This window comes from Diaphorina citri, unplaced genomic scaffold (assembly GCF_000475195.1).
Source record: "Diaphorina citri unplaced genomic scaffold, Diaci psyllid genome assembly version 1.1 scaffold220, whole genome shotgun sequence".
Taxonomy (NCBI): Eukaryota; Metazoa; Arthropoda; class Insecta; order Hemiptera; family Psyllidae; genus Diaphorina; species Diaphorina citri.
Window position 1 is genome coordinate 129930 of NW_007377657.1, and position 27123 is coordinate 157052.

Genomic DNA, 27123 nt, shown 5'->3' on the forward strand with positions numbered 1-27123 from the left:
ATACTTACCCAGTGCAATCCAGCATTCAAGCCAACTTTGACTTCGTAAATCGCGGTCTCAGGATTTTCTGTTACACCCTGAACATCTCCATATTAGTCTCTATCACTATAGGAAATGCTCTAGCAGGACTCGTGACTAATAATCTGCTCTGATTTATGGCCTTTTGACACGTTCAAACTGTACTGCAGCACCTATGTACATACATATAGCTCAAGTTTAAAATGTACACAGAACTGTACCACCTAAACATATGTACGTATAGCTCAAGCTTAATGTGTACTTAGTACTGTAGGTCCTATACATACATATTTAATTTATGTATATGTATGATGTACAAATGTACATTGTACAATGTACATAGTGTATGCCTGAGAATCATCTTGGGCAAGTGTGTGGAACTGTGGACAATGAATCAGTTTCTATGTGAAATGATTTTGTCCTGAGTGGATGGGCGAACTTTATCCTAAACTCATAAGGTTCGTTCTCGGAACGGCTGGCTATCTCCTATCCTCTCCATCTGCGATTTCTGGACAATAAGACCTCCGTTGTTCCTTGATAGAGCTCTTAAAGAAAGTGGACTTACCCTACAAAGTGTACATTTTACAATAATCTTCTTCTTTTTCGCCCTTTTCCCGTGTATGGACGGGGTCGGAGTTTTTCATCAGCCTTAGGGTGATTGTTTTGGGCTGACTTTTAGTTTTGGCTACAATTTTTTTAAAAGCGGATGCCCTTTGCACTCAACCTTTGCTATATCTTTAGCGAGGGAATTTCAGACTGGTATCCTCCCTGTTTAAATTCCCCCAGCCAGACTAAGGTGGTCTACTCCCAGTTTCACGTAACCCAGCCAGACAAGTATATTGTAAAATAATGGCTATGTAAAATTGCACTTACCCTACAAAGTGTCACCCCAGTATCAAGTCTGTCCATAAAGTTGGCCACATTCATGTGTAGTTCCACGTACAAGTTGTTCAGCCACTCGGCCAGATCCTCTTTCATGGCGTACAGATATTCCTCGCTGGATTTGAACGGGCGGAGGCCGCGTGTTTCGACCAGCGTCGCGGTGGGCGTCGCCATCTGTGAAACAGAGAAACAGGAGCCAGGGTTAGAAATGAACAACAGATAAAAACAAGTGTTAGAAAGAGAGAGTAACAGGACTTAGCGTAGTCGCCTTCAAAACCAAACCTATAAAAATGATCAACAACAGGTGCCGCATTTAAAGAAACACTGGACCTAATATCTAGCAACGTTAAAGGGCAAAGTTAAAGGGTCCAAACAGTAATGGACGGGGGGGGGATGCTCCAAATTTACGGAGTCTGGACTACAGTATAGGAGAAAAATGAAGATCGAAGGTAGGGGAGGAGGTGGCCGGGCCCCCTCGACCCCAATTTTTCGGAGTCTGACATACAGTAAAGGAGAAAAATGGAGCTCGAGGGGGGGGGGGGGCTTTCCCCCCTAGATTCGTGGGTGGCAGGAATGTCACTCTCAAACCACAACATAGAACAGCTGAAGTCTCTCCAAGCAATGAGATCGTTCTGTTCATGATTATATCGACGGAACACCTGAGCCATATTCATCAGTTGGTGCCAGTTTGGATACGGGATCTCGTAGGACTGAATGAGGAAATCTCGCCAGCTGTATTTCAACGTGTTGCCAAATATCTCGTGAGCTATCGCTTGCATTGATTGTTCCGTCAATGTTTTCCAAGCCTCGGATTTTTGGGGGTTTGGAAATTTCCTGCAGTATTCATATCGATTTCGTCTAGACTCGTTTCTACTATTTGCCTTTCGCTGTGCTTTTATGTTCACTGTCATTAAAAAGTTTCTAAACCTTGCATCTAGGCAGCAGACGTTTTCGTTGTATACCTATACCTATGTAGGTATACATATATCCTGTATCCGGTGTGCCTTTTGCATCCCATTTTTTCCCTTATTTTTCGCTTCTTGTAGTTAGCGCCGATAGCACTTTTTTAAAGAGGTTTGACAGAGGGAACTGTAACTGCTATGGTCTTATCGTCCCGAAATCGAAGAGAGAAGGAAGACAGGATAGGAAAAAGCCAGCCGTTCCGAGAACGAACATTATCCCATCAGGATAAAATCCGCCCCGGGCGGAAATCGAACCCGCGCATACAAGGCAGACGCACTACCAACTAAGCTAACCAGGCTGGCAAGTAGATAATTTGATTAGTTAGTTTGCTTTCTATTTGAATAGATAGCCAAGGACCTAGTACTGATCCAAGATAGCACTTTAAATGTCCCGGTTTCCAAGGGATCGCTGAAGCCAAGCAACGTTGCGCGTGGTTAACATTTGGGTAGGTAACCATGTGGGCAATTGCTTGTTACTGGGGGTTTCCCGGCCCTACATGCTGGGTTAGTGTGTTTAGGCGGGTAGTATGTCGCCAAATGGAGGCTAAAACCCTCCATGTACTCAAATTCTTAAATCATTTATTTTAAGCAAAAAATTCCATACCTCGACTGGAATTGAACCCAAGCCCTCCTGTTTACCAGGCGAGCGTCTTGACCACTACACCACCGAGGCTCTTACTGCACCAAGACACCACCGAGGCAGGACCACTACGCCAAGTAATTACTAATATCAATTTCGATCTACATGTAGTACAAACACATGTACGGTCATGGGAAACTCTCATCCCATCTTTGATTTCTAGAAGATACTCATGATCCGATGAAGATAAAGATGATCTTATTTTATACACGTGGAGGATTGAGTTAAAACCCTCCATGTGCTCAAATTCTTAAATCATTTATTTTAAGGAAAAATTCCATACCTCGGCTGGAATTGAACCCAAGCCCTCCTGTTTACCAGGCGAGCGTCTTGACCACTACACCACCGAGGCTCCTACTACACCAAGACACCACCGAGGCAGGACCAAACACATGTACGGTCATGGGACACTCTCATCCCATCTTTGATTTCTAGAAGATACTCATGATCCGATGAAGATAAAGATGATCTTATTTTATACACGTGGAGGATTGAGTGGAAGAGGCAAGTGTCACACTTGAGTGAATATTTCATTATTTGCGACGTCCCGTCCGACACAAATGACACAAGTGGCGTAGGTCCGCTATAGTGCAGTAGTCCTTATCAAAAATGGACGCGGAACACAAGGGATCAAGAAGAGATCACCTTAACATAATAATAAAAGTCCGCTAGGCAGTGGAGTCAGATTACTAGCGCAGAGTCAACCCGCGTCTTGGGCGAAATATACATCACTACGCCAACTCCAAATTTGGCCAATTCAGATAAAGACTCTGGCGTGTATCTTCTGCACATCTCGGAGTAAAATCGTACGGAGATAATCGGAGAAAAAACGTAATAGATTAGGAGTCGACTACATAGATGAAGTTTTGTTGTTCCAATACGAACAAAGTGAGTTATATGTTTTAAACTCAACGATTTTGCATTTAGTCTGTCTGTTCGTTTCACAAAACCTCTAAAGTTTAACTCCAAACACAAAAAGCCCACTCCGAGGCTTCGGTGTAGGGGCAAACAGCCCTAAAGGATGGGTTAAGCTTTTATGAATCTACCATAATTGTCGGAACGGTTTGTCTGATTTTGACTAAATTTGACAAACAAATTGAACTATTGAACACCTAAAGAATATTAATTCATTTGCTCTTTAGATTTTGGGATCGAGCCTATGGAGACCCTGTAGCAGCCCTGTTTTCTGAATGAGTTCTTCATTTCACCGAACCACTAGAATTTTTTTTTTTTACCAACCTCAGTGGTGCAGTGGTTAGCACGGTGGACTTTGAATTTGGAGGTTGGTGGTTCGAGTCCAAGTCATGTCATAAAATTTAGCGTAGTATATTAAGCGGGGAACGACATTTGTGACAAGCATTTATGCTTAACACAATTAAAATTCCACTAGAAATTTTTGGCATCAACTCCGCCATTGACGAAACTTTATTTCACACTCCGATAGTGATCAGGAATCATATGCATCTCAAGGAATTCCAGGAAATGATATGAACCACGTTAGCATCTCTCAGGCAGGACAGACAGACCAAAGTTTCAGACCTTATCAGCTTATCATTCAACTGATAACAAGTAATTTCCGAAATCAGAGCTCCTAACTTTATTGAAGAGAAGGGATGTTGTGTTGTGTGTTGGATTTTATATTGGAGATTGTTTGAGCCAGCTAGCGATTAAGTCAAGTTCAGTCATTCCATCTTAGCTAAAGCCAGATTTGGTAATTATGCAGAAGTCACGTCCGTGGAAAAGAAAGCTCCTTTTTTTGCCACTACTCGTTTGTGCCAGTTCCTTTGGTAGCAATATTCCACGGACGTGACTTGTGCACAAGTACCCCAGATTTTTCCGGGGTTACCATTAGCATACTGTGTACGAGAAACGTATGAAAATACATGAAATTATAATAATTATACGTACGTAGCATACGAGTAATAGGTTCCATTTACATGTTCCAAATCCACAAATTATCCAATAATACAGTGATTCATCAAAATTTGAAATGTCTTAGAAGTCGATTGTGACATGGAAAAACACCTTTGTAATTTGTATTATAAGTACATATTTGTAATTTATTAAGTAAATAAATTAAGTGGACGAATTGAGGTGTGCCTTTAGGCACATAATTATTTTATTAACAGACAATAACAATATTCCTATCTATCCAATCCGCACTCTCTCCTGCTTATCAGGCAAACGCCTTGACCACTACACCAATGAGGGAGGTTTTATTTCACAATTCTTTAATGTGTCCACTGTCCATACTTGTTAAATTGGAAAAATCTGGTGTGAACATCACACGACTTTCCTTATCCTAGTGAATGATGCTTATTTGAGTGTTCTTTTACCCTAACTTTTACAATATCTCCAACAGCTTAGTTGGTATAGCTGAAAACCGCCAAAAAACGGTCGAAATCTGTCCAAAAGCGGTAAAATGCCAACCGTTGCATCGGTCTTAACCAAAAGTTTCGTATCGCATCCTTGTCACATTTGACATCTACATACCAAATTTCAAGTCTCTAGCTCTAGAGTCGTGTGCCATTAGTTATTATTAATATTTTCATAGAGGGAACTGTATCAACGAAGGTTCTGATACAGTTTTTCAATGCTTCTACAAGGCCGAAAGCCCACAAAAAGGTTTTCTTCCAAAGTAGTTTTGAGTTTAGGGACCAGTCCACATAATATGGCATTGGAATTTTTCGTGTACCTTTCCACGTAAATTTTGGTTCTTTTTGGAGTTTCCGGACAGCCATTGCCGCCAAACGCCCCCGGTCTGAGTCGTAAGAAATGGGTTTTCTATACGTCCTCGACTCCCCACCATTCCATGGTCAAAAATTTTGTACCTCCCCACGTAGAGTTTCATATCCTAGCTCCCCGTCTATAAGACCTAACTTTCTCATTTTTTAAAAAGGAGAATCAAAATACTGTTCAAAAATTTGATTTAGAATTTTCAAAGAGTTCTAAAAAAATTGATTTAGAATTTTTAAAGAGTTCTAAAAAAAATTTGATTTAGAATTTTTTGAGATTTCTTTCCTTTTGTTTACAATTTCTTAACGAGCTCCACCCCTCATAAAAAGGAGATTTGTCCAAAGTACAGAAACCCCTCCACTTCACACTCGTCGCTTTCGCGCCCTCATATGTGAAGGTATAAGACTCTCTCTTTGGGAAAATCTTTACAAATGATTACAGTCTGAACTTTTCAAAAAGCTTTGCTCTAATGAACCACCCCAAAAAAGATTAGAAATCAATTTTGTACCCCGCCTTTTATTCACTTCATAATTTGTGTGCTCCTCCTTCACGTAGTAAGTACCTACCTTTCTTTCCCCTCATTGCACTCCTCTTTCCTCTAATATTACTTCTGCTTCACTGCATTGGCGGCGTGCCACCTACCTTTTGAGCTTAGAAACACATGTGAAAACATCATAATTATCACGGATAGGCCAGTGAGTACGCGCTTGTTTGCTATGCTGGATGTCCCGGGTTCGATGCCCAGTACCGACAAAGAAAAGAACTCGTTTTTCGATTGCAATTATGTATGTACATATGAGTTTAGCCGTATTTTATTATGTGACTTTTTTTAGTCGTCATACGAAATTTCTCTTTGGACTAGTTTCGACTGGCAGCGGGTGTTGTGGCGCCATTACGTCCAAACTAGTCCAAAGAGAAATTTCGTATGATTACTCTAAAAAAGTCACATAATAAAATACAGCTTATTTCTCTTTCCTTCTCTCCGTCTTCATTCTTCTCCCTCTTCGTTTCTCTATCCCTCCTTTCTTCATAAGTACTTCTCTCCCTCTCCGTTTCTCTCCTTTCTTCATATGTATTCCTCGTACTTCACACACATTGACATACACAATAACACACGTGTTTCTTAATATGCTGTGATATATTTATCATAGCATCACATGTTCCAACACAGTATGGGGTGTATCACAATCATAAAGATGTGTCCACACATAGTCGACTCGATTGATCGACGAGGTGAATCTATGTTGTCGAGGCAGTGTGGACGAGGCATTGACATCGATCGAGTCAATCGACAGTCAATGGATGGTCGATCGACGCGACTGAACCCGTTCACACTGCCTCGACTACATGCATTCACCTCGTCAATCAACGGCTGTCGACTATGAGTGTACACAGCTTTAAAGGACCTTTACAAGATTATTATTCAGCTCATTGTTTTGTTTGACAAATTTTCATCAGTGAATCTTAAGGGCAAAGTAAAACCTAGAGTACCTAGACTCCTAGACAAAAGTAGTATGCCTTGTTATGTGTTTCAAGTTAAAATCCACACGACAACTTTCAACTTCTCATTTCGTACAATTTTGACGACACCATAATGCATGGCAGCGCGTTACCACTGGGCTAACCGTGTCCCCTTAGTTAATAAATTAACCACCCTGTATGTAGTTTAGGGCCAAGAGGGATTTGTGCGTCTATCGAACTCATAGTGGCTCCCATTATTTGCCTATTTTGGAACATCATCTCTTGTAGGGAAGAGAGGAGAAGAAGTGAGAGGGAAGGGAGGGGAAGAAGTGAGAGAAGAGGGTATGCACATATGATCTTAATAGACTGCATATTATACAGGGGGTATAACAAAGAACTACCTGGCCCCCTTTTTACTTTCCTTATCCTCTAGGAAGGAATGTAGAATAGAATATACCTTGTTCATCCTGCTCGAATGAGACTAAAAAGTCCCTTTACCCCAGCAGTCTAAACAAGGTAGGTCTCGTGTATTTTATGGGTTTAACATGGTACAATACATAGTGTTTACAACAGACCTTGCTTGATTATTAAAAAAAAAAGAAGGAAAAAAAAAAAAAGAATTAGGAAACATAAACCAGGAATAATTGATAAGGGGGTGGGGTGGGGGGTACTTTGAACTTATTGGGTTGGGGTTCTTGCCTCCCCACTTTCGCTAAAATCCTAAAATACTCTTGATTTTTTTTCTTTCTTTTTTTTTTATCTTGCCTTATCCCTTGGCGTTTTTCGTCAGCCTCTCTATCTCAATTTCGTCAGCCTCTCTATCTCAATTTCGTCAGCCAAAAGGATGGGTTAAGCTTCTAGGAATACGCACTGTTACACCCTGAATCTATACGGTTTCTATCAATAGGTCGGAATGCAATAAACGATGCAGTCAGGACGCGTTCCTAAATTAGTGTTTGTAAATCCAAGCCAGGTATTTTAACATTTTCAAAAGGTCTTAAAAAATTCTTTCAAAACGCACTGCGCCTAGCATTCCTTGCATTTCTGTCTTCACATGTTTGTTTGCATTAGCTTTCAGTAACAGGTAATTTCATATTTCAAATTTAAAAATATGTTCCTTTATGGCAATTTCGTAATTTCAAACTTGAACATATGAACATTAAGTTCCTATATGGCAATTTCATAATTTCAAACATGCATAAGTACATTTGGTATTATGTTATTTTCTGTTCATTGTTTGTAGAAGGACCGGATGAAATTTGTGAAGATAGAAAAGGAATGAACTCATAAAAACTCACTCAGCCGCAAAAGAACCCGAATGGGTATCACAATAGGCTTGTATACCGTGGGTCTCGGGTTCGATTTCCAGCAGAGATTTCGCCTCTTGGGTTTCAATTAAAAAATAAAATTAAAAAAAATATATAATAATAATAATAACAAAGACTTCAATATTAGCGTTCAAAATTTACTTTTTTAGAGAGATATTACATTCAAAGTAGACACCATTAACCAAGGTGCGCCCTAGGAAATAAAAAAAAAAAAAACTGGAAAACTAAATTGATAACTAAATTACTACTTGGCATATCTCGAGTCTTAAGAGATTTAAGATCTCTCAAGTTCGGCACCTAATATCTCAAATAACTTGAGTGCCACTCAGTAATGGACATTGGAAAAACCCTACCTATACCGGACATCATGTAGGTTTAGTGAGTTTAGTCTATACTTAGTCCAATACTCTAAAATTCAAAACTATCCTATAAATCTTAAATATCTGTTGAGGATTAAAGAGTTTCAAAGCGCCCATTGCCGATTTAATCTGAGAAATACTCGTATGTCAATCAAGACGTAAAAAAGGTGTGAATTGAAAAGCTCAGGTGTTAGGAGTGACAATCATAATCTATGCAAATCTGCCTTGTTTGCATTTAAGATTAAGAAGGTGTTCTGATCTACACGTAAGTATTGACACCATTGGCTATTTCTTTCAAATTAGATATACATATGTAGTATCCCCAGTGCTCAAGCTTCGTAAAAGATAATGGTGCTGAAACATATAGGTTAGGTACATAATATGAGACATATAGGTACATATGTAAATAATATACATATGTATAAATAGGTGAGACATGATAGAATAGAATATATGTACCTTGTTTATCCTGCTCGAATGAGACTAAAACCCCGATTGAGACATAATATGCATTTGAGATGTGTAAAAATAGAATATACATATTGAAAATCAGCCACGATAGGAGAAAATCAGCCGTTTGGAGAGCGAGCCCCATCTGTTTATAGAATAGAATGTACTTTGTTTTCTTGTTTATACTGCTGGAATAGGACTGAAAATTTGCTTAATATAATATTGTATAAGGTTCTTTCTTGGAGGGAAAAGTTCGCCCCGCAAGGGAATCCAATCCACGACCTAGCGCTTACAAGCGGACGTGCTACTTTCCAAGCTAACTAGACTGGCAGTACTCAGAGCGGGGTTTACCAAATCAGGATTGAGCTATACTTACCCAGTGCAATAACCGTTGCATCGGTCTTAACCAAAAGTTTCGTATCGCATCCTTGTCACATTTGACATCTACATACCAAATCACAGTGATTCATCAAAATTTATGTCTTAGAAGTTGATAGTGACATGGAAAAACACCTTTGTAATTTGTATTATAAGTACATATTTGTAATTTATTAAGTAAATAAATTAAGTGGACGAATTGAGGTGTGCCTTTAGGCACATAATTATTTTATTAACAGACAATAACAATATTCCTATCTATCCAATCCGCACTCTCTCCTGCTTATCAGGCAAACGCCTTGACCACTACACCAATGAGGGAGGTTTTATTTCACAATTCTTTAATGTGTCCACTGTCCATACTTGTTAAATTGGAAAAATCTGGTGTGAACATCACACGACTTTCCTTATCCTAGTGAATGATGCTTATTTGAGTGTTCTTTTACCCTAACTTTTACAATATTGTACATCAATAGGGGAAAATGAAAACAGATCTGTTTTGACTTTAATTTGTTTTACCAAGTGTTGTGTATACCCTTGAAAGTTCTAACTTTTTAATATTGTCTAAATACATAATTCCTATCATTTGTTTGCATCCCAAAGATATAATCGCGTCATATCTGCTGTGATCACCAAGACCGCTAGGACCAACAGCTTAGTTGGTATAGCTGAAAACCGCCAAAAAACGGTCGAAATCTGTCCAAAAGCGGTAAAATGCCAACCGTTGCATCGGTCTTAACCAAAAGTTTCGTATCGCATCCTTGTCACATTTGACATCTACATACCAAATTTCAAGTCTCTAGCTCTAGAGTCGTGTGCCATTAGTTATTATTAATATTTTCATAGAGGGAACTGTATCAACGAAGGTTCTGATACAGTTTTTCAATGCTTCTACAAGGCCGAAAGCCCACAAAAAGGTTTTCTTCCAAAGTAGTTTTGAGTTTAGGGACCAGTCCACATAATATGGCATTGGAATTTTTCGTGTACCTTTCCACGTAAATTTTGGTTCTTTTTCGACTTTCCGGACAGCTATTGCCGCCAAACGCCCCCGGTCTGAGTTGTAAGAAATGGGTTTTCTATACGTTCTCGACTTTCCTAAACATCCCATGGTCAAAAATTTTGTACCTCCCCACGTAGAGTTTCATATCCTAGCTCCCCGTCTATATAAGACCTAACTTTCTCACTTTTTAAAAAGGCGAACCAAAATATTGTTCAAAAATTTGATTTAGAATTTTTAAAGAGTTCTAAAAAAATTTTGATTTAGAATTTTTTGAGATTTCTTTCCTTTTGTTTACAATTTCTTAACGAGCTCCACCCCTCATAAAAAGGAGATTTGTCCAAAAATAGACGCAGAATGATATTCTGTGTGCAGTTCTGAGTTCTGAGCTTAGAAACACATGTGAAAACATCATAATTATCACGGGTAGGCCAGTGGGTACGCGCTTGTTTGCTATGCTGGATGTCCCGAGTTCGATGCCCAGTACCGACAAAAAAAAGAACTCGTTTTTCGATTGCAATTATGTATGTAAATATGTGTTTAGCCGTATTTTATTATTATTATTTTTTTTATTTTTTTTTTTTTAGTCGTCATACGAAATACAAGTTGAGTGGAAGAGGCAAGTGTCACACTTGAGTGAATATTTCATTATTTGCGACGTCCCGTCCGACACAAATGACACAAGTGGCGTAGGTCCGCTATAGTGCAATAGTCCTTATCAAAAATGGACGCGGAACACAAGGGATCAAGAAGAGATCACCTTAACATAATAATAAAAGTCCGCTAGTTTGAAGAATTTATGAAATTTGTCTGGGAGCCCGTGCAGACAATGAGCACTGATGAAATCCGGAATGAGCGGTTGGTTCGGAGGAATTGGTTTCGGAGATATTAAAATTAACAATTTGGTAACAACAAAACCAAGCGCATCTTGCAATGGTTTCGGTTCATCCGAGAGGTCCGCTAGGCAGTGGAGTCAGATTACTAGCGCAGAGTCAACCCGCGCAGATGGACTTCAAATATTTATAATGCCCGGTACTCACTTTACGACTGTGTCACTGTGCGTGAATGGCGGGTATAAGATGGCGCGCCACCGGAAATCCGGAATCGGTCCTGGTCTCGAAAGTTTCCCGAAAGTAAAATGCATCTAAAAGAGCTAGCTCCATTTTTGCGGTTTGGCCTTGTGATTTTGCAGTTTGTCAAACCAAATTTAATAATGACACACTCTTCATTGACATTAAATCAATGGGCGCGATTATTACCTAAGGCAATTTCTGCCATCCATGGCTCCTGGTTACTATATGTCTCATTATAGGTGTTCGTAGTGAGAATCCGCTACTGAAGTACTGACTACTCCGTATGAATGAGCAAGGTAATACTATCAGGTAGTACCAACCATACCGAGCCTATCATACGGGTATAGCGTATGTTCCCAAACCAAGGACTATATTAGTCATCCGATCTTCAGTGCCGTCAGGCTAAAGAGAAGTTTTTAGCCAGTCTAGTTGGCTTGGAGGGCCGGATTTTATCCTTATGCTGGGGTTTACCAACTCGGGATTGAGATGAAACGAGGATTTCCCTATATGTACTTAATAGCCAGGTCAACCCCGGATTGAACTCAATCTTGAGACTATCCACGGTGGTATGAGCCTATCATGTCGCGTATGTTCCCAAACCAAGGACTATATGTTAGTCATCCGATCTTCAATCTTCGATGCTGTCAAGCTAAAGACTATTTTTTAGCCGGCCTAGTTGGCTTGGAGGGGCGGATTTTATCCTTATGCTGGGATTTACCAACTCGGGGTTGAGATGAAACGAGGATTTCCCTATATGTACTTAATAGCCAGGTCAACCCCGGATTGAACTCAATCTTGAGACTATCCACGGTGGTAAGTCCGCTAGGCAGTGGAGTCAGATTACTAGCGCAGAGTCAACCCGCGTAGATGGACTTCAAATATTTATAATGGCCGGCACTCACTTTACAACTGAGCGTGAATGGCGGGTATAAGATGGCGCGCCATCGGAAATCCGGAATCGGTCCTGGTCTCGAAAGTTTCCCGAAAGTAAAATGCATCTAAAAGAGCTAGCTCCATTTTTGCGGTTTGGCCTTGTGATTTTGCAGTTTGTCAAACCAAATTTAATAATGACACACCGAGTATGTTTTTAGTTTGATAACTATGCAGCTATTAGGGAGCGCGCAGCGCGACCGTATTTTTATTATTTACACTCTTTATTGACATTAAATCAATGGGCGGGATTATTCCCTAAGGCAATTTCCGCCATCCATGGCTCCTGGTTACTCTATGTCTCATTATAGGTGTTCGTAGTGAGAATCCGCTACTGAAGTACTGACTACTCCGTATGAATGAGCAAGGTAATACTATCAGGTAGGGGATTCCGGAGCGAAGCGACGGAATTCAGCTAGTACCTTCATACGTACAAAATAGGTGAGACATATGCAATATGCATATTGCATATGCAGAGGATAAACATAGTCATACATACGTATTATGTATCTGTGAAGTAGGAGAGACATGTTTTCACTACCTATTCATATGTAAAAAAAACATGTTCAAAAGAGGTGGAGGTTGAGCTATCTGTATCAGACTAGTTTAGGATTCAGATGAGTCACAAATTCAAATGACCACTACCAAAGGTTCAAACACCTTGGAGACATACATATCCTGTATGCCCTCAGCAAGACGTATTGGTCTGCAATTTATTGATTCAATGTCAATAGTCAAAGATCAAAGGTCAAAATCCAGTCTAGGTCTAGAGCTACAGGTAGTCAAAAGTCAAACTCGAGGTATGAGGCAAAAGATGACGGGGGGATTGAGTTGCCTATTTCGCCCAAAAGAGATGGGATGCTCTCAGCAAAACGTATTGGTCTGCAATTTATTGATTCAATGTCAAAGTACAGTCTAAAGGTTGACTGTATGTAGGAATGAACGGGGGATTTAGGCAAAAAATGACAAACGGGAGGAATTGTGTTGCCTCTTTCACCCAAAAGGGATGGAGGGACTTCGTGTAAAACACCTTGGAAATATGCTCTAGATCAGTCTAGGTAGCGAGTTCCATTCTTGCCCGTAGGAGATTTTACCCAAAACATAAGGTTTCACTTCGGAACGCCTGGCTCCTGTACTTTCCTGCCCCTTCACTTTGATTTTCGGACAGTAGCGAGTTCCGTTCCCGCGCCGTAGGAGATTTTACCCAAAACATAAGGTTTCACTTCGGAACGCCTGGCTCCTGTACTTTCCTGCCCCTTCACTTTGATTTTCGGACGATAAGACCTCCGTTGTTACAGTTCCCTCCATCTTCTTTTTCTTCGCCCGTGTACAGATGGGGTCGGCGTTATTCGTCAGCCCTCAATCAGCCCTTACAGTTTCCTTCATCAAACTTCTTCAAGGAGGAGGAGGAGGAGGAGGAGGAGGAGGAGGAGGAGGAGGAGGAGGAGAAGAAGAAGGAGAAGGAGGAGAAGAAGAAGAAGGAGAAGGAGAAGGAGAAGGAGAAGGAGAAGGAGAAGGAGAAAAAGAAGAAGGAGAAGAAGAAGAAGAAGAAGAAGAAGAAGGAGAAAAAAAAAAAACTCGCTCTCACCTCTGTATACACAATAGGAATCTAAACCCATAAGATTTGCATGACAAATGTGCCCCAGACTTTGTGATGCCCCCATACAGTTGAGTGAACTCTTTACTCTACCATACAGCGTGTTCAAATACAAACCGAACCTAGATTTGTCTTCGGGGAGTGCGAGGAGACAGCTACTCATGTCATCTTCGAATGTAACTCCCTAACAATATGGAGACTTACTGTAGGGTTAGCCAACCCCCAGCAAGATATCCATAGACACAACCTAACTAAAAAGCTCCTGAAGATCGTTCGGATCTTCGAGCTTAGCTAGGAAAACAGCTTAACCCCACACACAAAAAGCCCAAATTGAGGCTTAGGTGTAGGGGCTGACCAGCCCCAAAGGACGGGTTGAGCTTCTACGAATCTACGAATGTCTGTCACTCGCTCGCTCGGTCGGTCGGGCGGTCTGTCGGTCTGTCTGTCCCCGTAGAAGGACTTATCCAAGGACCCGTAGAAGGACCTGCCTCGGTGGCGTAGTGGTCAAGACGCTCGCCTGGTAATCAGGAGGGCGTGGGTTCGATCCCAGCCGAGGTATGGAATTTTATCCTCATTTATTTGAGAATTTGACCACATAATAATAGAGCTCTAAGGGTTAGGTGGTAGAGAACGCCTAAGGCGTTAACCTCGCCTAGTGGTTACCTTCCACTCAAGAGTCTATTATTATTATTATTATTATTATTATTATTATTATTATTATTAGATTTGTAGAAGCTCAACCCATCCTATAGGGCTGTTTGCCCCTACACCTAAAACTCGGAGCGGGATTTTTGTGAGTAGTAATATTTTGAAGGGTCGAAATCGGAGAATCATCAAGTTCCTGTAAGATTCGAGAGAGGAGGACACGATAGGAGAAAATCAGCCGTTTGGAGAGCGAACCCCTCAACCCCATCTGTTTATAGAATAGAATGTACTTTGTTTTCTTGTTTATACTGCTGGAATAGGACTGAAAATTTGCTTAATATAATATTGTATAAGGTTCTTTCTTGGAGGGAAAAGTTCGCCCCGCAAGGGAATCCAATCCACGACCTAGCGCTTACAAGCGGACGTGCTACTTTCCAAGCTAACTAGACTGGCAGTACTCAGAGCGGGGTTTACCAAATCAGGATTGAGCTATACTTACCCAGTGCAATCCAGCATTCAAGCCAACTCTGACTTCGTAAATCGCGGTCTCAGGATTTTCTGTTACACCCTGAACATCTCCATATTAGTCTCTATCACTATAGGAAATGCTCTAGCAGGACTCGTGACTAATAATCTGCTCTGATTTATGGCCTTTTGACACGTTCAAACTGTACTGCAGCACCTATGTACATACATATAGCTCAAGTTTAAAATGTACACAGAACTGTACCACCTAAACATATGTACGTATAGCTCAAGCTTAATGTGTACTTAGTACTGTAGGTCCTATACATACATATTTAATTTATGTATATGTATGATGTACAAATGTGCATAGTGTATGCCTGAGAATCATCTTGGGCAAGTGTGTAGAACTGTGGACAATGAATCAATTTCTATGTGAAATGTTTTTGTCCTGAGTAGATAGGCGAACTTTATTCTAAACAGATAAGGTTCGTTCTCGGAACGGCTGGCTATCTCCTATACCAGCGACCCTCAGCGACTTTGACGGCTCATCAGTGCAGTACAGTTCAAAAATGTACTGAATTTTGACTTCAAAGTACTGAAGTACAGAATTTTTTCTAAAGTTAGGTAAGTACTGAGTGTGTTTAGAACTCAGTAGTAATGGTACATATCAACCTAGGTATGGATAGTCAGTACTCTTTAATGATGGTTCGTGAAATTAAACCAGGGGTACACGGGCAAAAAGTACAATGATGGCGGTCAAAATGTACAAAAAAGGCCACTTACCCTACAAAGTGTGACGCCCGTATCCAGTCTGTCCATAAAATTGGCGACGTTCATGTGTAGTTCCGCGTACAAGTTGTTCAGCCACTCGGCCAAATCCTCTTTCATGGCGTACAGATATTCCTCGCTGGATTTGAACGGGCGGAGGCCGCGTGTTTCGACCAGCGTCGCGGTGGGCGTCGCCATCTGTGAAACAGAGAAACAGGACAAAGCGGTTAGAATTAGAAACAGTAAAGAAAAAAAAAGGACAAAGTATTCGAAACAGAGTGTAACAGGACTTAGCGTAGTCGCCTGCAAAAGCAAACCAATGAAAATGATAGTCTATCGAGAGTGAAACAGAAAAACAGGAGCCAGGGTTAGAAATGAAACAGCAGGCCTCATGGTTAGAAATAAAGGTCATCTGAGGGACAGGGACAAAGTTTTAGAAAATGAACAGTCTGCCCATAAAGTTGGGAGACTGTAGGAGATTAGACAGTAGAAATAAAATAGGAGACATTAGTGCTATAAGAGTATATTTTTTTACAGATGAAAATTTGATTCCAGGATTCCCTCTGAGGGCAAAGCTCCAAGTATACCTACTAGCAGAACTTTCAAATAGGAGACCATTCTATAAAGGATTAAAATCTCTTTCCCCCCATAAAATACATACCTACTACTTTGCTACCTTTATCATAAAATTTATAGATTGTCCCAGATTTTTAAAAAAGAACTTTATATCTCTGCAATCTAAATACTACCCAAACATACAAATACAACAGAGAAAACTTGTGTTTTAAATTCACATATTTTATGTTTATGGGAGCATTTTCGGGGTTTGGAAATTTCCTGCAGTATCCGTATCGATTTCGTCTAGACTCTCGCTTTTACTATTTGCCTTTCGCTGTGCTTTTATGTTCACCGTCATTAAAAAGTTTCTAAACCTTGCATCTATTAGGCAGCAGACGTTTTTGTTGTATACCCATGTAGGTATACATATATCCTGTATCCGGTGTGCCTTTTGCATCCCATTATTATTATTATTATTATTATTATTATTATTATTATTTTTTCTTCCCTTATTTTTCGCTTCTTGTAGTTAGCGGCGATAGCACTTTAAATGCCCCGGTTTCCAAGAAATCGCTGAAGCCAAGCAACGTTACTGGGGTTTTACGGCCCCACAGGCTGGGTTCTGGGTTAGTGTGAGTAGGCGGATAGTATGTCGCCTGTCGCCAAATGGAGGGTAAAACCCTCCATGTGCTCAAATTCTTAAATCATTTATTTTAAGGAAAAATTCCATACCTCGGCTGGAATTGAACCCAAGCCCTCCTGTTTACCAGGCGAGCGTCTTGACCACTACACCACCGAGGCTCCTACTACACCAAGACACCACCGAGGCAGGACCAAACACATGTACGGTCATGGGACACTCTCATCCCATCTTTGATTTCTAGAAGATACTCATGATCCGATGAAGATAAAGATGATCTTATTTTATACACGTGGAGGATACAAGTTGAGTGGAAGAGGCAAGTGTCACACTTGAGTGAATATTTCATTATTTGCGACGTCCCGTCCGACACAAATGACACAAGTGGCGTAGGTCCGCTATAGTGCAGTAGTCCTTATCAAAAATGGACGCGGAACACAAGGGATCAAGAAGAGATCACCTTAACATAATAATAAAAGTCCGCTAGGCAGTGGAGTCAGATTACTAGCGCAGAGTCAACCCGCGCAGATGGACTTCAAATATTTATAATGCCCGGTACTCACTTTACGACTGTGTCACTGTGCGTGAATGGCGGGTATAAGATGGCGCGCCACCGGAAATCCGGAATCGGTCCTGGTCTCGAAAGTTTCCCGAAAGTAAAATGCATCTAAAAGAGCTAGCTCCATTTTTGCGGTTTGGCCTTGTGATTTTGCAGTTTGTCAAACCAAATTTAATAATGACACACTCTTCATTGACATTAAATCAATGGGCGCGATTATTACCTAAGGCAATTTCTGCCATCCATGGCTCCTGGTTACTATATGTCTCATTATAGGTGTTCGTAGTGAGAATCCGCTACTGAAGTACTGACTACTCCGTATGAATGAGCAAGGTAATACTATCAGGTAGTACCAACCATACCGAGCCTATCATACGGGTATAGCGTATGTTCCCAAACCAAGGACTATATTAGTCATCCGATCTTCAGTGCCGTCAGGCTAAAGAGAAGTTTTTAGCCAGTCTAGTTGGCTTGGAGGGCCGGATTTTATCCTTATGCTGGGGTTTACCAACTCGGGATTGAGATGAAACGAGGATTTCCCTATATGTACTTAATAGCCAGGTCAACCCCGGATTGAACTCAATCTTGAGACTATCCACGGTGGTACAACTCGACCTTAATGGATAAGGTTCGTTTTCAGAAAGGCCGGCTCTCACCTTTCACCTATCCTGTCTTCCTTCTCTCTTCTCCTTCAGGACGATAAGATCTATGAAAATGATAGAGACCTTCTATAGACTCTCTATCATTTTCATAGGTTTGATTTTTCAGGCGACTCCGCGCTACTGAAAGTCGCGCTCTCTGCTCCACTCTGTTTTTAGCCTAACTAGTTCTTCGGAAATTTGCTGTCAAAGTGGGTCACCACTGAGCCAGTAGTGTTTGGGAACGTCCACCTGCAGCTATGGAGGTCCTCGCCTCATTTCTTCGCAAGGAAGTCTGCCAAGGACCGCGCTACTGAAAGTCGCGCTCTCTGCTCCACTCTGTTTTTAGCCTAACGAGTTCTTCGGAAATTTGCTGTCAAAGTGGATCACCACTGAGCCAGTAGTGTTTGGGAACGTCCACCTGCAGCTATGGAGGTCCTCGCCTCATTTCTTCGCAAGGAAGTCTGCCAAGGACATTAGGACGATGGAGGAGGAAGGTGAATGGCAACACTGTAATAATTGACGTACGTAGTGCCTAACTAAACCATTAGACACTAGGCCGTAAGATTTTTTACGTGTCGGTTTATGTACATATTAAAGTCGGTTTTTTATAACAGATTTTTAGTCGTCATTAACAAATAATAATAATAATATATAAAAAAAACTTATAAATAAGTATCTAACAACAAAAATTCAATTCCTATGCATGTAATATACACAATGAAGTAGGGAGTAAGTACAAAACATAATCGGAGTAATCCATGTGTTTGAATTCCCTGCAACTTTAGTAACTTTAAAACTAGTGGTCATGGGTAAAAATTAAAATATTTCATACAAAACGATTTCATTCAAATGTACCTATCAACAATATTGGACACAACACATGTCTTGAACTTGTGCATGGATTCGAGGAAAGCGAGAAGACATGGCTCGGATGCTAACAAATTCTGCACTTCCCACATAGGGCGGGGTGAGGACCATTTGGTCGCAAGTAGGGAGTAAGTACAAAACATAATCGGAGTAATTAATCCATGTGTTTGAATTCCCTGCATCTTTAGTAACTTTAAAACTAGTGGTCATGGCTAAAAATTAAAATAGTTCATACAAAACGATTTCATTCAAATGTACCTATCAACAATATTGGACACAACACATGTCTTGAACTTGTGCATCGATTCGAGGAAAGCGAGAAGACATGGCTCGGATGCTAACAAATTCTGCACTTCCCACATAGGGCGGGGTGAGGACCATTTGGTCGCAAGAAAAGTCACACACTCCTGAATGTCTGGTGGGAATGGGTCCGATAGAAACCGGGTGAAGACTTCCTGTAGGGATTCGAATGAGATGAGAGGGTCAGGAGATTGGAGTTCCGAATCTTCGCAGAAACTGGGACAGTCCGATAACGCTTGCATACTCGGAGCTTTGCCCACAAGGCACAGGGCTTTACAGAATCCGAACACTGGCTCATCGGATTTGCACAGGTGGAACAACAGGTTCATGTAATTGGTTCGCTCATCGTCCACCTGAAATAGTTTGAATAGGAATCGCTTGAATTTCAACAACTTGGAAGATTCGTGGGTGGCAGGAATGTCACTCTCAAACCACAACATAGAACAGCTGAAGTCTCTCCAAGCTATGAGATCGTTCTGTTCATGATTATATCGACGGAACACCTGAGCCATGTTCATCAATTGGTGCCAGTTTGGATAAGGGATCTCGTAGGACTGAATGAGGAAGTCTCGCCAGCTGTATTTCAACGTGTTGCCAAATATCTCGTGAGCTATCGCTTGCATTGATTGTTCCGTCAATGTTTTCCAAGCCTCGGGAAGACAGTTCTTGTGCGTTTCTTCCGTCAGGAGATCTTGTAAAAGGAACACAAACGCTTTGTTCAAAATGTAACCATTCGGTGTAATGTTTTGAAATATCTGACGCAGATTTTCAATATGAGTCGGCGTTAATGAAGTGCTTTTCAACGTTAATAGACTTGATAAGGTGAGCGCATTACACGATTGTGACGGTAGTAGGAACAGGTTAGAGTCTATTATGAATGTGTCCTGGTGAAGCATGAGTCTCCGACATAGGGGAGTCTCTTCTTCAATAGCCATATTGATAATTGCACACAAACTGTTCACAGCAGAAATCTCATTTTGAAACCTCGTTTTACATATTTCAAATTGATCATTCAACAGCGATGAGTACCATAGTTCAAACTCTTCAACTTCAGATAAGAAGTTTCGTTGAATCAACTCTGTTCTCAATAATATTCGGGATGTTTCATCTGCCACTGCTGATTCCATTTGTTCACGAAGATCTTCTTGCATGCCAGAATATTTGGAATTGATTATATTACAAGCATTGATTTGTTCTTTGTAATATTCAAAAGTAGAGTTGATGCGATCAATCAGAAACTGAAAGGTTACAAGAAATCCATCTGCACTGACAAACTCAACACACTCCTGGATATCGAAATCCCCGTTGTCTACTTTGACGTCGATTTGTTTTTCTTCTATGTCTACTGGTTTCTGTAGTTCAGGAACTTTTTTCAACGATAGAAGATAATAGTCAGCGATGATTTGCATGGATTCCGTAAATCTACGCAGCTCTTCATTCATGATGCAAAGGTAAACTTTACACATGACATCCAAGTGATCAATAAACCAATCTGCATTTGCTAAGTCATGAGCAACCCTTTCTCTGATCATCTGAGCTTCATCACACATATCCCACAGCTGGTATTGTAACATGAACACTTTGTCATACAGCTCATTCTTCACATTCGCACAATTCCTTTGTTCCTTGGATAACCGGTTGAATTCTCTTTGAAAAGTGTCCACCGCTTGTTGTTTCTTGCTAGGTAAATTTTGAACATCAGCGAAAGACTTGTGAACATAAAGCCCAAACGAAATCATTTTGGAATTTTCTTTCCTCTTAAGGAAGAAATTCATTTCCAATATGGTCAAGTAGTCCGATTCCATTTTTTGCCATATTTTAGCTAAAGATGATAACATCTCAACGGGAGCATCAAAATCTGCATAGTGCTTGAAAAATATTTCACTTTGAACATCACTTCTTTCGTCTTCATATTCATACTCAGGCTCTACTTCATATGTAAGAGTATCTTTTGAGTAGGAAAATATGTATTTTTTGCTTTTATTAGATTCTTTGAAAACGCTCAACCCGCTGAAGTCCATGTTTTCAAAACTGCTCATCTCTATCATGGTTTCACTTTCTTTGTCATTTAAAATAAATCTTAGAATTGATAAAATATCCTCTTTATCCAAACCAGGTCCAGGGTTGTATTGGAATTCTTTGAACCGATTGTAGCGCTTATAAAACTTACAGACAGCGTTCTTTTCTCCATTCATGTCTGTCTCTTTGTCAGCAATAATGTCGATAAAATGAGAAATATAAGGGACGAATGGTTCTGTCTTCTTGTTTAAGTTTACTGTGAAAGGGACTAATTTCGATCTTGTACAATCTCCGAGATCTTCACTAATCATATTGCTTTTACTTTTCACAGGTACAAATTGGCCTCTCAAGTTTGATTCCAACTCACAAAGTTCAGTCATTGCATTTGGAAAATCCACTAGAACCCAGCCTCTCCACCCTGTTGCTCTCACCAGAAAACAAATGAGAGCTTGAACTATCAACTGGGCGTTGATTGGTTCACCCTGTATCACCTTTGTAGCCATACTCTTGCCAATCATAGCAGCAGAACAAATCTCGGCATAATTTGGTTCTGGTAAAACCGCTGGGGTTTGAGTTTCCTTGTTTGCAACTCGTTCGTGTTCTCCGTCTTCATTAAGTTCCCAAGTTTACTGTGAAAGGTACTAATTTTGATCTACAATCACCGAGATCTTCACTAACCATATTACTTTTACTTTTCACAGGTACAAATTGGCCTCTCAAGTTTGATTCCAACTCACAAAGTTCAGTCATTGCATTTGGAAAATCCACTAGAACCCAGCCTCTCCACCCTGTTGCTCTCACCAGAAAACAAATGAGAGCTTGAACTATCAACTGGGCGTTGATTGGTTCACCCTGTATCACCTTTGTAGCCATACTCTTGCCAATCATAGCAGCAGAACAAAGCTCGGCATAATTTGGTTCTGGTAAAACCGCTGGGGTTTGAGTTTCCTTGTTTGCAACTCGTTCGTGTTCTCCGTCTTCATTAAGTTCCATTTCACCACTGTCTATTGATTTTATTGATACTTCTCCATTGTTCTCGCTAGTGGACGAAAATCCAGCCATGGACCCTGAAGACTCCTTATACTCAGAAATACAGAAATTAATAAGATCCTCTACTATGATGAATAGAATTTGATTTGATTCTAAAAATGTCTTGAAGAATTTATGAAATTTGTCTGGGAGCCCGTGCAGACAATGAGCACTGATGAAATCAGGAATGAGCGGTTGGTTTGGAGGAATTGGTTTCGGAGATATTAAAATTAACAATTTGGTAACAACAAAACCAAGCGCATCTTGCAATGGTTTCGGTTCATCCGAGACCCAATCTCTTTGAAAGTACAAATAGTCTTCTAAATCGGCTTTTGCTAAAGATTTCATGTTTTGATTCAGATCTAGACAAGGCTCTGATCCCTGCTCCTCAGTTTTTTCAGATGGAATATCGAAATTCTCCAGCGTATAGTCATGTTCTATATCACACTGATTCTTTATGAATTCTTGTTTCCATTGATACCAGACAACGTCAGGAATTTGCACATTCCCATAAGAAGCTATTCTGTAAGCTAGACATATGAGATTGTATGTGATTTCATAACACCCATGTTCAATAACGCGAGCATTTATCTTTGCTTCTTCTGATTTCCTTTGTTTCTCAATTTCTTCTTCTCTGAGCAACATATTCTCTTCCATGAGGTTGTCATGTTCCTCACGCAACGCTTCTAAACAAGCTGCAGCTTTCTCATCTGCTATCTTATTCATAAGTTTCAAATTGTCTTGTAAAATTGCCTTTTGATGCTGTAGTGCTTCACCTATTTGTTTTTCATACTGGGACTCCTGAATCAAGTTCTCAACGAAATGATCCAGAAAATTTTCATCATCAACTAATCGAATTCCTTCAAATTCTTTTTCCACGGTCCCAATGGACAAGGTTCTCATAGGTTTTTCGATTTTATCAAATGTCTCAGTGTGCATCTTTTCAAACTGCTCTATATCTTGCATAACATTCTTCATTGGTTCGCAACGAAATTTTTGTTCCTTGCTTTTGCACACACAAACATCTCTGTCACGGTACTTACGACAAATTGTCCTCAATTGTTGCGAGACATAACTTCTCATGTCTGATTGCTCAGGGAACTTTTCATATGCAAATGGAACGCATATCCTTGAAGTGATCCGAAATTTTGGATGTTCCTTCTGAAATTTGTTTTTCCCACAGACTGTAAAATTCTCTAAATTCAGATACAGACCGTATAGAAACTTGAGCGCCACTGCATTGTTACCTTCTGCTATTCCGATCAAATCGGAGTCTTTGACGTCCAAACCAATCATACAAAAGCATTTCCTCAAAGCTAGCAAATTTTCATAGTGGGACGTCCCATCACAGGTGGATTGGTCAACTTTCAGACAAGGTTGTGGCGTGACACCATAGTATTCCAGTAACATCGATATTATTTGTCCATCTTGCAGGGCACATCCGACGCTAAGCTTGTCCTTCAGGACAATCCCGAGTTTTTCCTTCAGCCATTGTTCTATTGCTGTGTACATTGTTCCAAGTTTGTTCTCTGTACAACAAGATGGTAAAATTTGAACTAGTTTACCTAATTTTGTAAAATTTTACGTTCACATTTTTGGTGATATGCACTAAAAATCTGAAATCAGAAAGGGCCACTCTCTTAACACAGAAATCACTGGAGGTTGGTGATTCAAGCCCGAGTCCAATTCACGTAACAATATTCATCGAGATTCACCTATGGTGTTGGTGTGGGAGCCATATTTGTGACAAGCATTTAGGCAGGCTCGGCTTGCATTGATTTTCTCAGGAATTTATGAAAAATAACAAGGCTTTCAGGCCCATTTCAGTAAAAAATATCCGGACCCTACGTCATCGGGCACAAAGTGATTGACACCAATTGAGTGCAAATTCTCGAAACATGAAATCACGCTCCCGACTGTCATTTAGTCATCGCGAAATCGAAACCATGTTATGACTCGTTTCTGTTATCTTTTACAGATAAGAGTGATAAAGAAATACCACAATGTTTATGTTCTACATGTTAGTTCCGAGTCTCCTAGGGAAAACCTCGAAGTTACAAGTATGAGTATGTACTAGCGCTGCGCTAGTCAATATGGGTAATTACGTCCAGTACTTCGTGATGTGTTCCACTCTAAATTGTTTGAAATACAGTTATTCAAATGTAAAATTTCAGTAGTTGAACAGGTAGAGCTCTCAAACCATCCCCCCCCCCTCCCAATCTAAAGCTGTGTAAACACATAGTCGACACCATCTATCGATGGTTGATCGGCTAGGCGAATCTATGCTGTTGAGGCAGTGTACGGTTTCAGTCGACGGCATTGGCTGCGTGGACACAGCCTAACAAAGGGTTTGCTATATTTACCCATAAGCTGACGTAAATCCATCACTTCAGAAACTCAGTATATTAGTCACATGATACCTATAGTCAACAAATCAACACAAAGGACAAGTACAAACCTCTACTGCTAAGCCATTACCAATCCAATTCCAAATACGACGAACAAATCAATCCTTCATCTGTCTCAGAAAGTCAGAACAAATTAGATAACTTCATTTAAAAGTTGAAGAATGCCAAGGGGGGAATGAAAGTTAGTAATTAGCTCAATAGCACAACTTTCACAACTTTCTCCTCAGGGGTTGGATGGAAGAGAATGCCCTAGGCATTAATCCCGCCCCTGAGTTAGAATTTTTCAATATATTTTTTTTTTTATTATTTTTCTTTCTTTATTCAATTTTCTTTTTCATTTGTTAATTTATCAGTTTGTTATTTTGTTTCTTGTACCTCTTTGTAAATATTGTAAAGTTCTAATAAAGAGTTATATAATAATAATAATAATAATAATACTTTATACTTACGGACTGGAGTGCTTTCAGTCTATCCTTGATCATGGCGAAAGGGAATTTGGGCACAGGGCTTGAAGATTAGAGCAGCTACATAAATTCAGTCAAAAACTTTAGGGATTGAATATTAGAGCAGATTTGGCATGCAACGGACCTAGCACAACTTTCTCCCTCAAATCGGATGAGATAAAGAAATGAATGAGAAGGTTGAGAGGACATCTTCTCTTAGATTTTTTTTTTTTTTTTTTTTTTTTTTTAAAAGGTTTTGACAGAGGGAACTGTAACTGTTATGGTCTTATCGTCCCGAAATCGAAGAGAGAAGGAAGACAGGATAGGAGAAAGCCAGCCGTTCCGAGAACGAACATTATTCCATCAGGATAAAATCCGCCCCGGGCGGGAATCGAACCCGCGGCCTAGCGCTTACACTTACAAGGCAGACGCACTACCAACTAAGCTAACTAGGCTGGCATAGAACTCTTAGATAATGGAATGAGAGAAAGTAAAGATCGCCAAATTCTGTAGAGATAATACCTAACCTAGGCCAGATGGACAGAAAGAAATGGACAGATTAAGTGTGGCGTTTGTCAGTTAGCTTGGAGGGTAGCGCCCATGCCTCGTAAGCGCTAGGTCGCGGGTTCGATTCTCGCCCAGGACGGACTTTTAAAGAGATAAGGTTCGTTCTAGGAGAGGCTAACTGTCTCCTATCCTGTCCTCCTTTCTTTGCTTTAGGGACGATGAGACCTTAGCAGTTATAGTTCCCTATCTTACCTCTAAAAAAAAAAAAAAAAATGCATGTCCATTGTCCACCTATCAAATGAAATATAGGTACAGTCTTCTATATCAATAAGAGTTTAAATTTAAACTAGAAAAAAAAACAAGTGACTTTGGTTTTGGCCTTCAAGTGCGAGATAACTAGCCAATCAGGTGGCAAGAACTAAGGACCTTACTTGGTCACTGATCTTGGTCGTTGGTCTAGGCAAGTTGTGTATTTCGGTCAAATAATCTCGTGACGATTACAGAATTCGCTCCACACCCTGAACTAATGCAATAATTATTTAATAATGGGTAAAATAATAACTTATAGGTCTACCGGAGAATTCTGAGGCCTTGAAATGGTTTATAGTGATAAAAAAATGGGAACTATTTCATTTACTTGGATTTTTTTTTCTCATACGCTACTTAGGTATATTATAAGTTGGGAGAATAGGTAATAGAACATTTTTAAAAATGTTGGTCCTTTTTGATCCCTCCGTCCCTCACTCTTGACTTCCTATCTCTCCCTCCCCACCAAATCACTCAGGGACTGACTCACCTCTCATCACTCACTCCACGCTAAATTCAACACGCTATCATGCTATGGTTAGTAATTACCACGCTAGATACTATCAATAGGTAGCCGAATACCCCTACGATAGATGGTAAGTTACCATTTCGCATGGTAAGTTTTACCATTAACCCATGCCAATGAATGGTGAGTTACCATGGGGCAAGCATTTAGGTAGGCTCGGCTTGCATTGATTTTCTCAGGAACTTATGAAAAATAACAAGGCTTTCAGCCCAATTTATTAAAAATATCCGAACCCTACGTCATCGCGCACAAAGTGATCGACACCAATTGAGTGCAAATTCTCGAAACATGAAATCACGCTCCCGACAGTTATTTAGTCATCGCGAAATCGAAACCATGTTATGACTCGTTTCTGTTATCTTTTACAGATAAGAGTGATAAAGAAATACCACAATGTTTATGTTAGTTCCGAGTCTCCCAGGGAAAACCTCGAAGTTGCAAGTATGTACTAGCGCTGCGCTAGTCAATATGGGTTATTACGTCCATTACTTCCACTCTAAATTGTTTGAAATACAGTACAGTCATTCAAATGTAAAATTTCAGTAGTTGAACAGGTAGAGCTCTCAAACCATCCCCCCCCCCCCCCTCCCAACTAAAGGCCGGTAAAAACAAAATCGCCACCAGCCTC

General features: G+C 40.3%; 2 protein-coding genes across 3 annotated transcripts in view; both read right to left on the reverse strand.

Annotated features, from left to right (window-relative positions):
- LOC103506179 (GAS2-like protein pickled eggs) overlaps positions 1 to 27123 on the reverse strand; it is a 102681-nt gene that overhangs the window by 47979 nt on the left and 27579 nt on the right. Inside the window, exon 2 of the mRNA XM_026821305.1 lies at positions 15708 to 15890. Within this exon, the coding sequence (XP_026677106.1) occupies positions 15708 to 15890 (183 nt within the window). The remainder of the gene's footprint in view (positions 1 to 15707; positions 15891 to 27123) is intronic.
- Positions 18797 to 24207, reverse strand: LOC103506172. 2 transcript variants are annotated; one of them, XM_008470556.2, is made up of 3 exons: positions 21898 to 24207; positions 19342 to 21524; positions 18797 to 19071 (listed from the first exon to the last, which is right to left on the reverse strand). In XM_008470556.2, exons 1-3 carry the CDS (start codon positions 23815 to 23817, stop codon positions 18936 to 18938), a joined length of 4239 nt encoding a protein of 1412 aa, XP_008468778.2. In that variant the 5' UTR covers positions 23818 to 24207; the 3' UTR covers positions 18797 to 18935. The 2 variants fall into 2 exon arrangements, with proteins under 2 accessions (XP_008468778.2, XP_026677105.1); XM_026821304.1 differs by lacking the exon at positions 18797 to 19071 and having other exon boundaries at positions 19164 to 21524.

Coding starts and splice junctions, on each gene's coding strand:
- LOC103506172 (XM_008470556.2), bottom strand. CDS start 23,817: ATGTACACAGCAATAGAACAATGGCTGAAGGAAAAACTCGGGATTGTC. Junction 21,525..21,897: donor TACCTTTCACAGTAAACTTG/GGAACTTAATGA, acceptor ACAGTAAACTTA/AACAAGAAGACAGAACCATT. Junction 19,072..19,341: donor TGTGTGACTTTTCTTGCGAC/CAAATGGTCCTC, acceptor CCTACTTGCGAC/CAAATGGTCCTCACCCCGCC.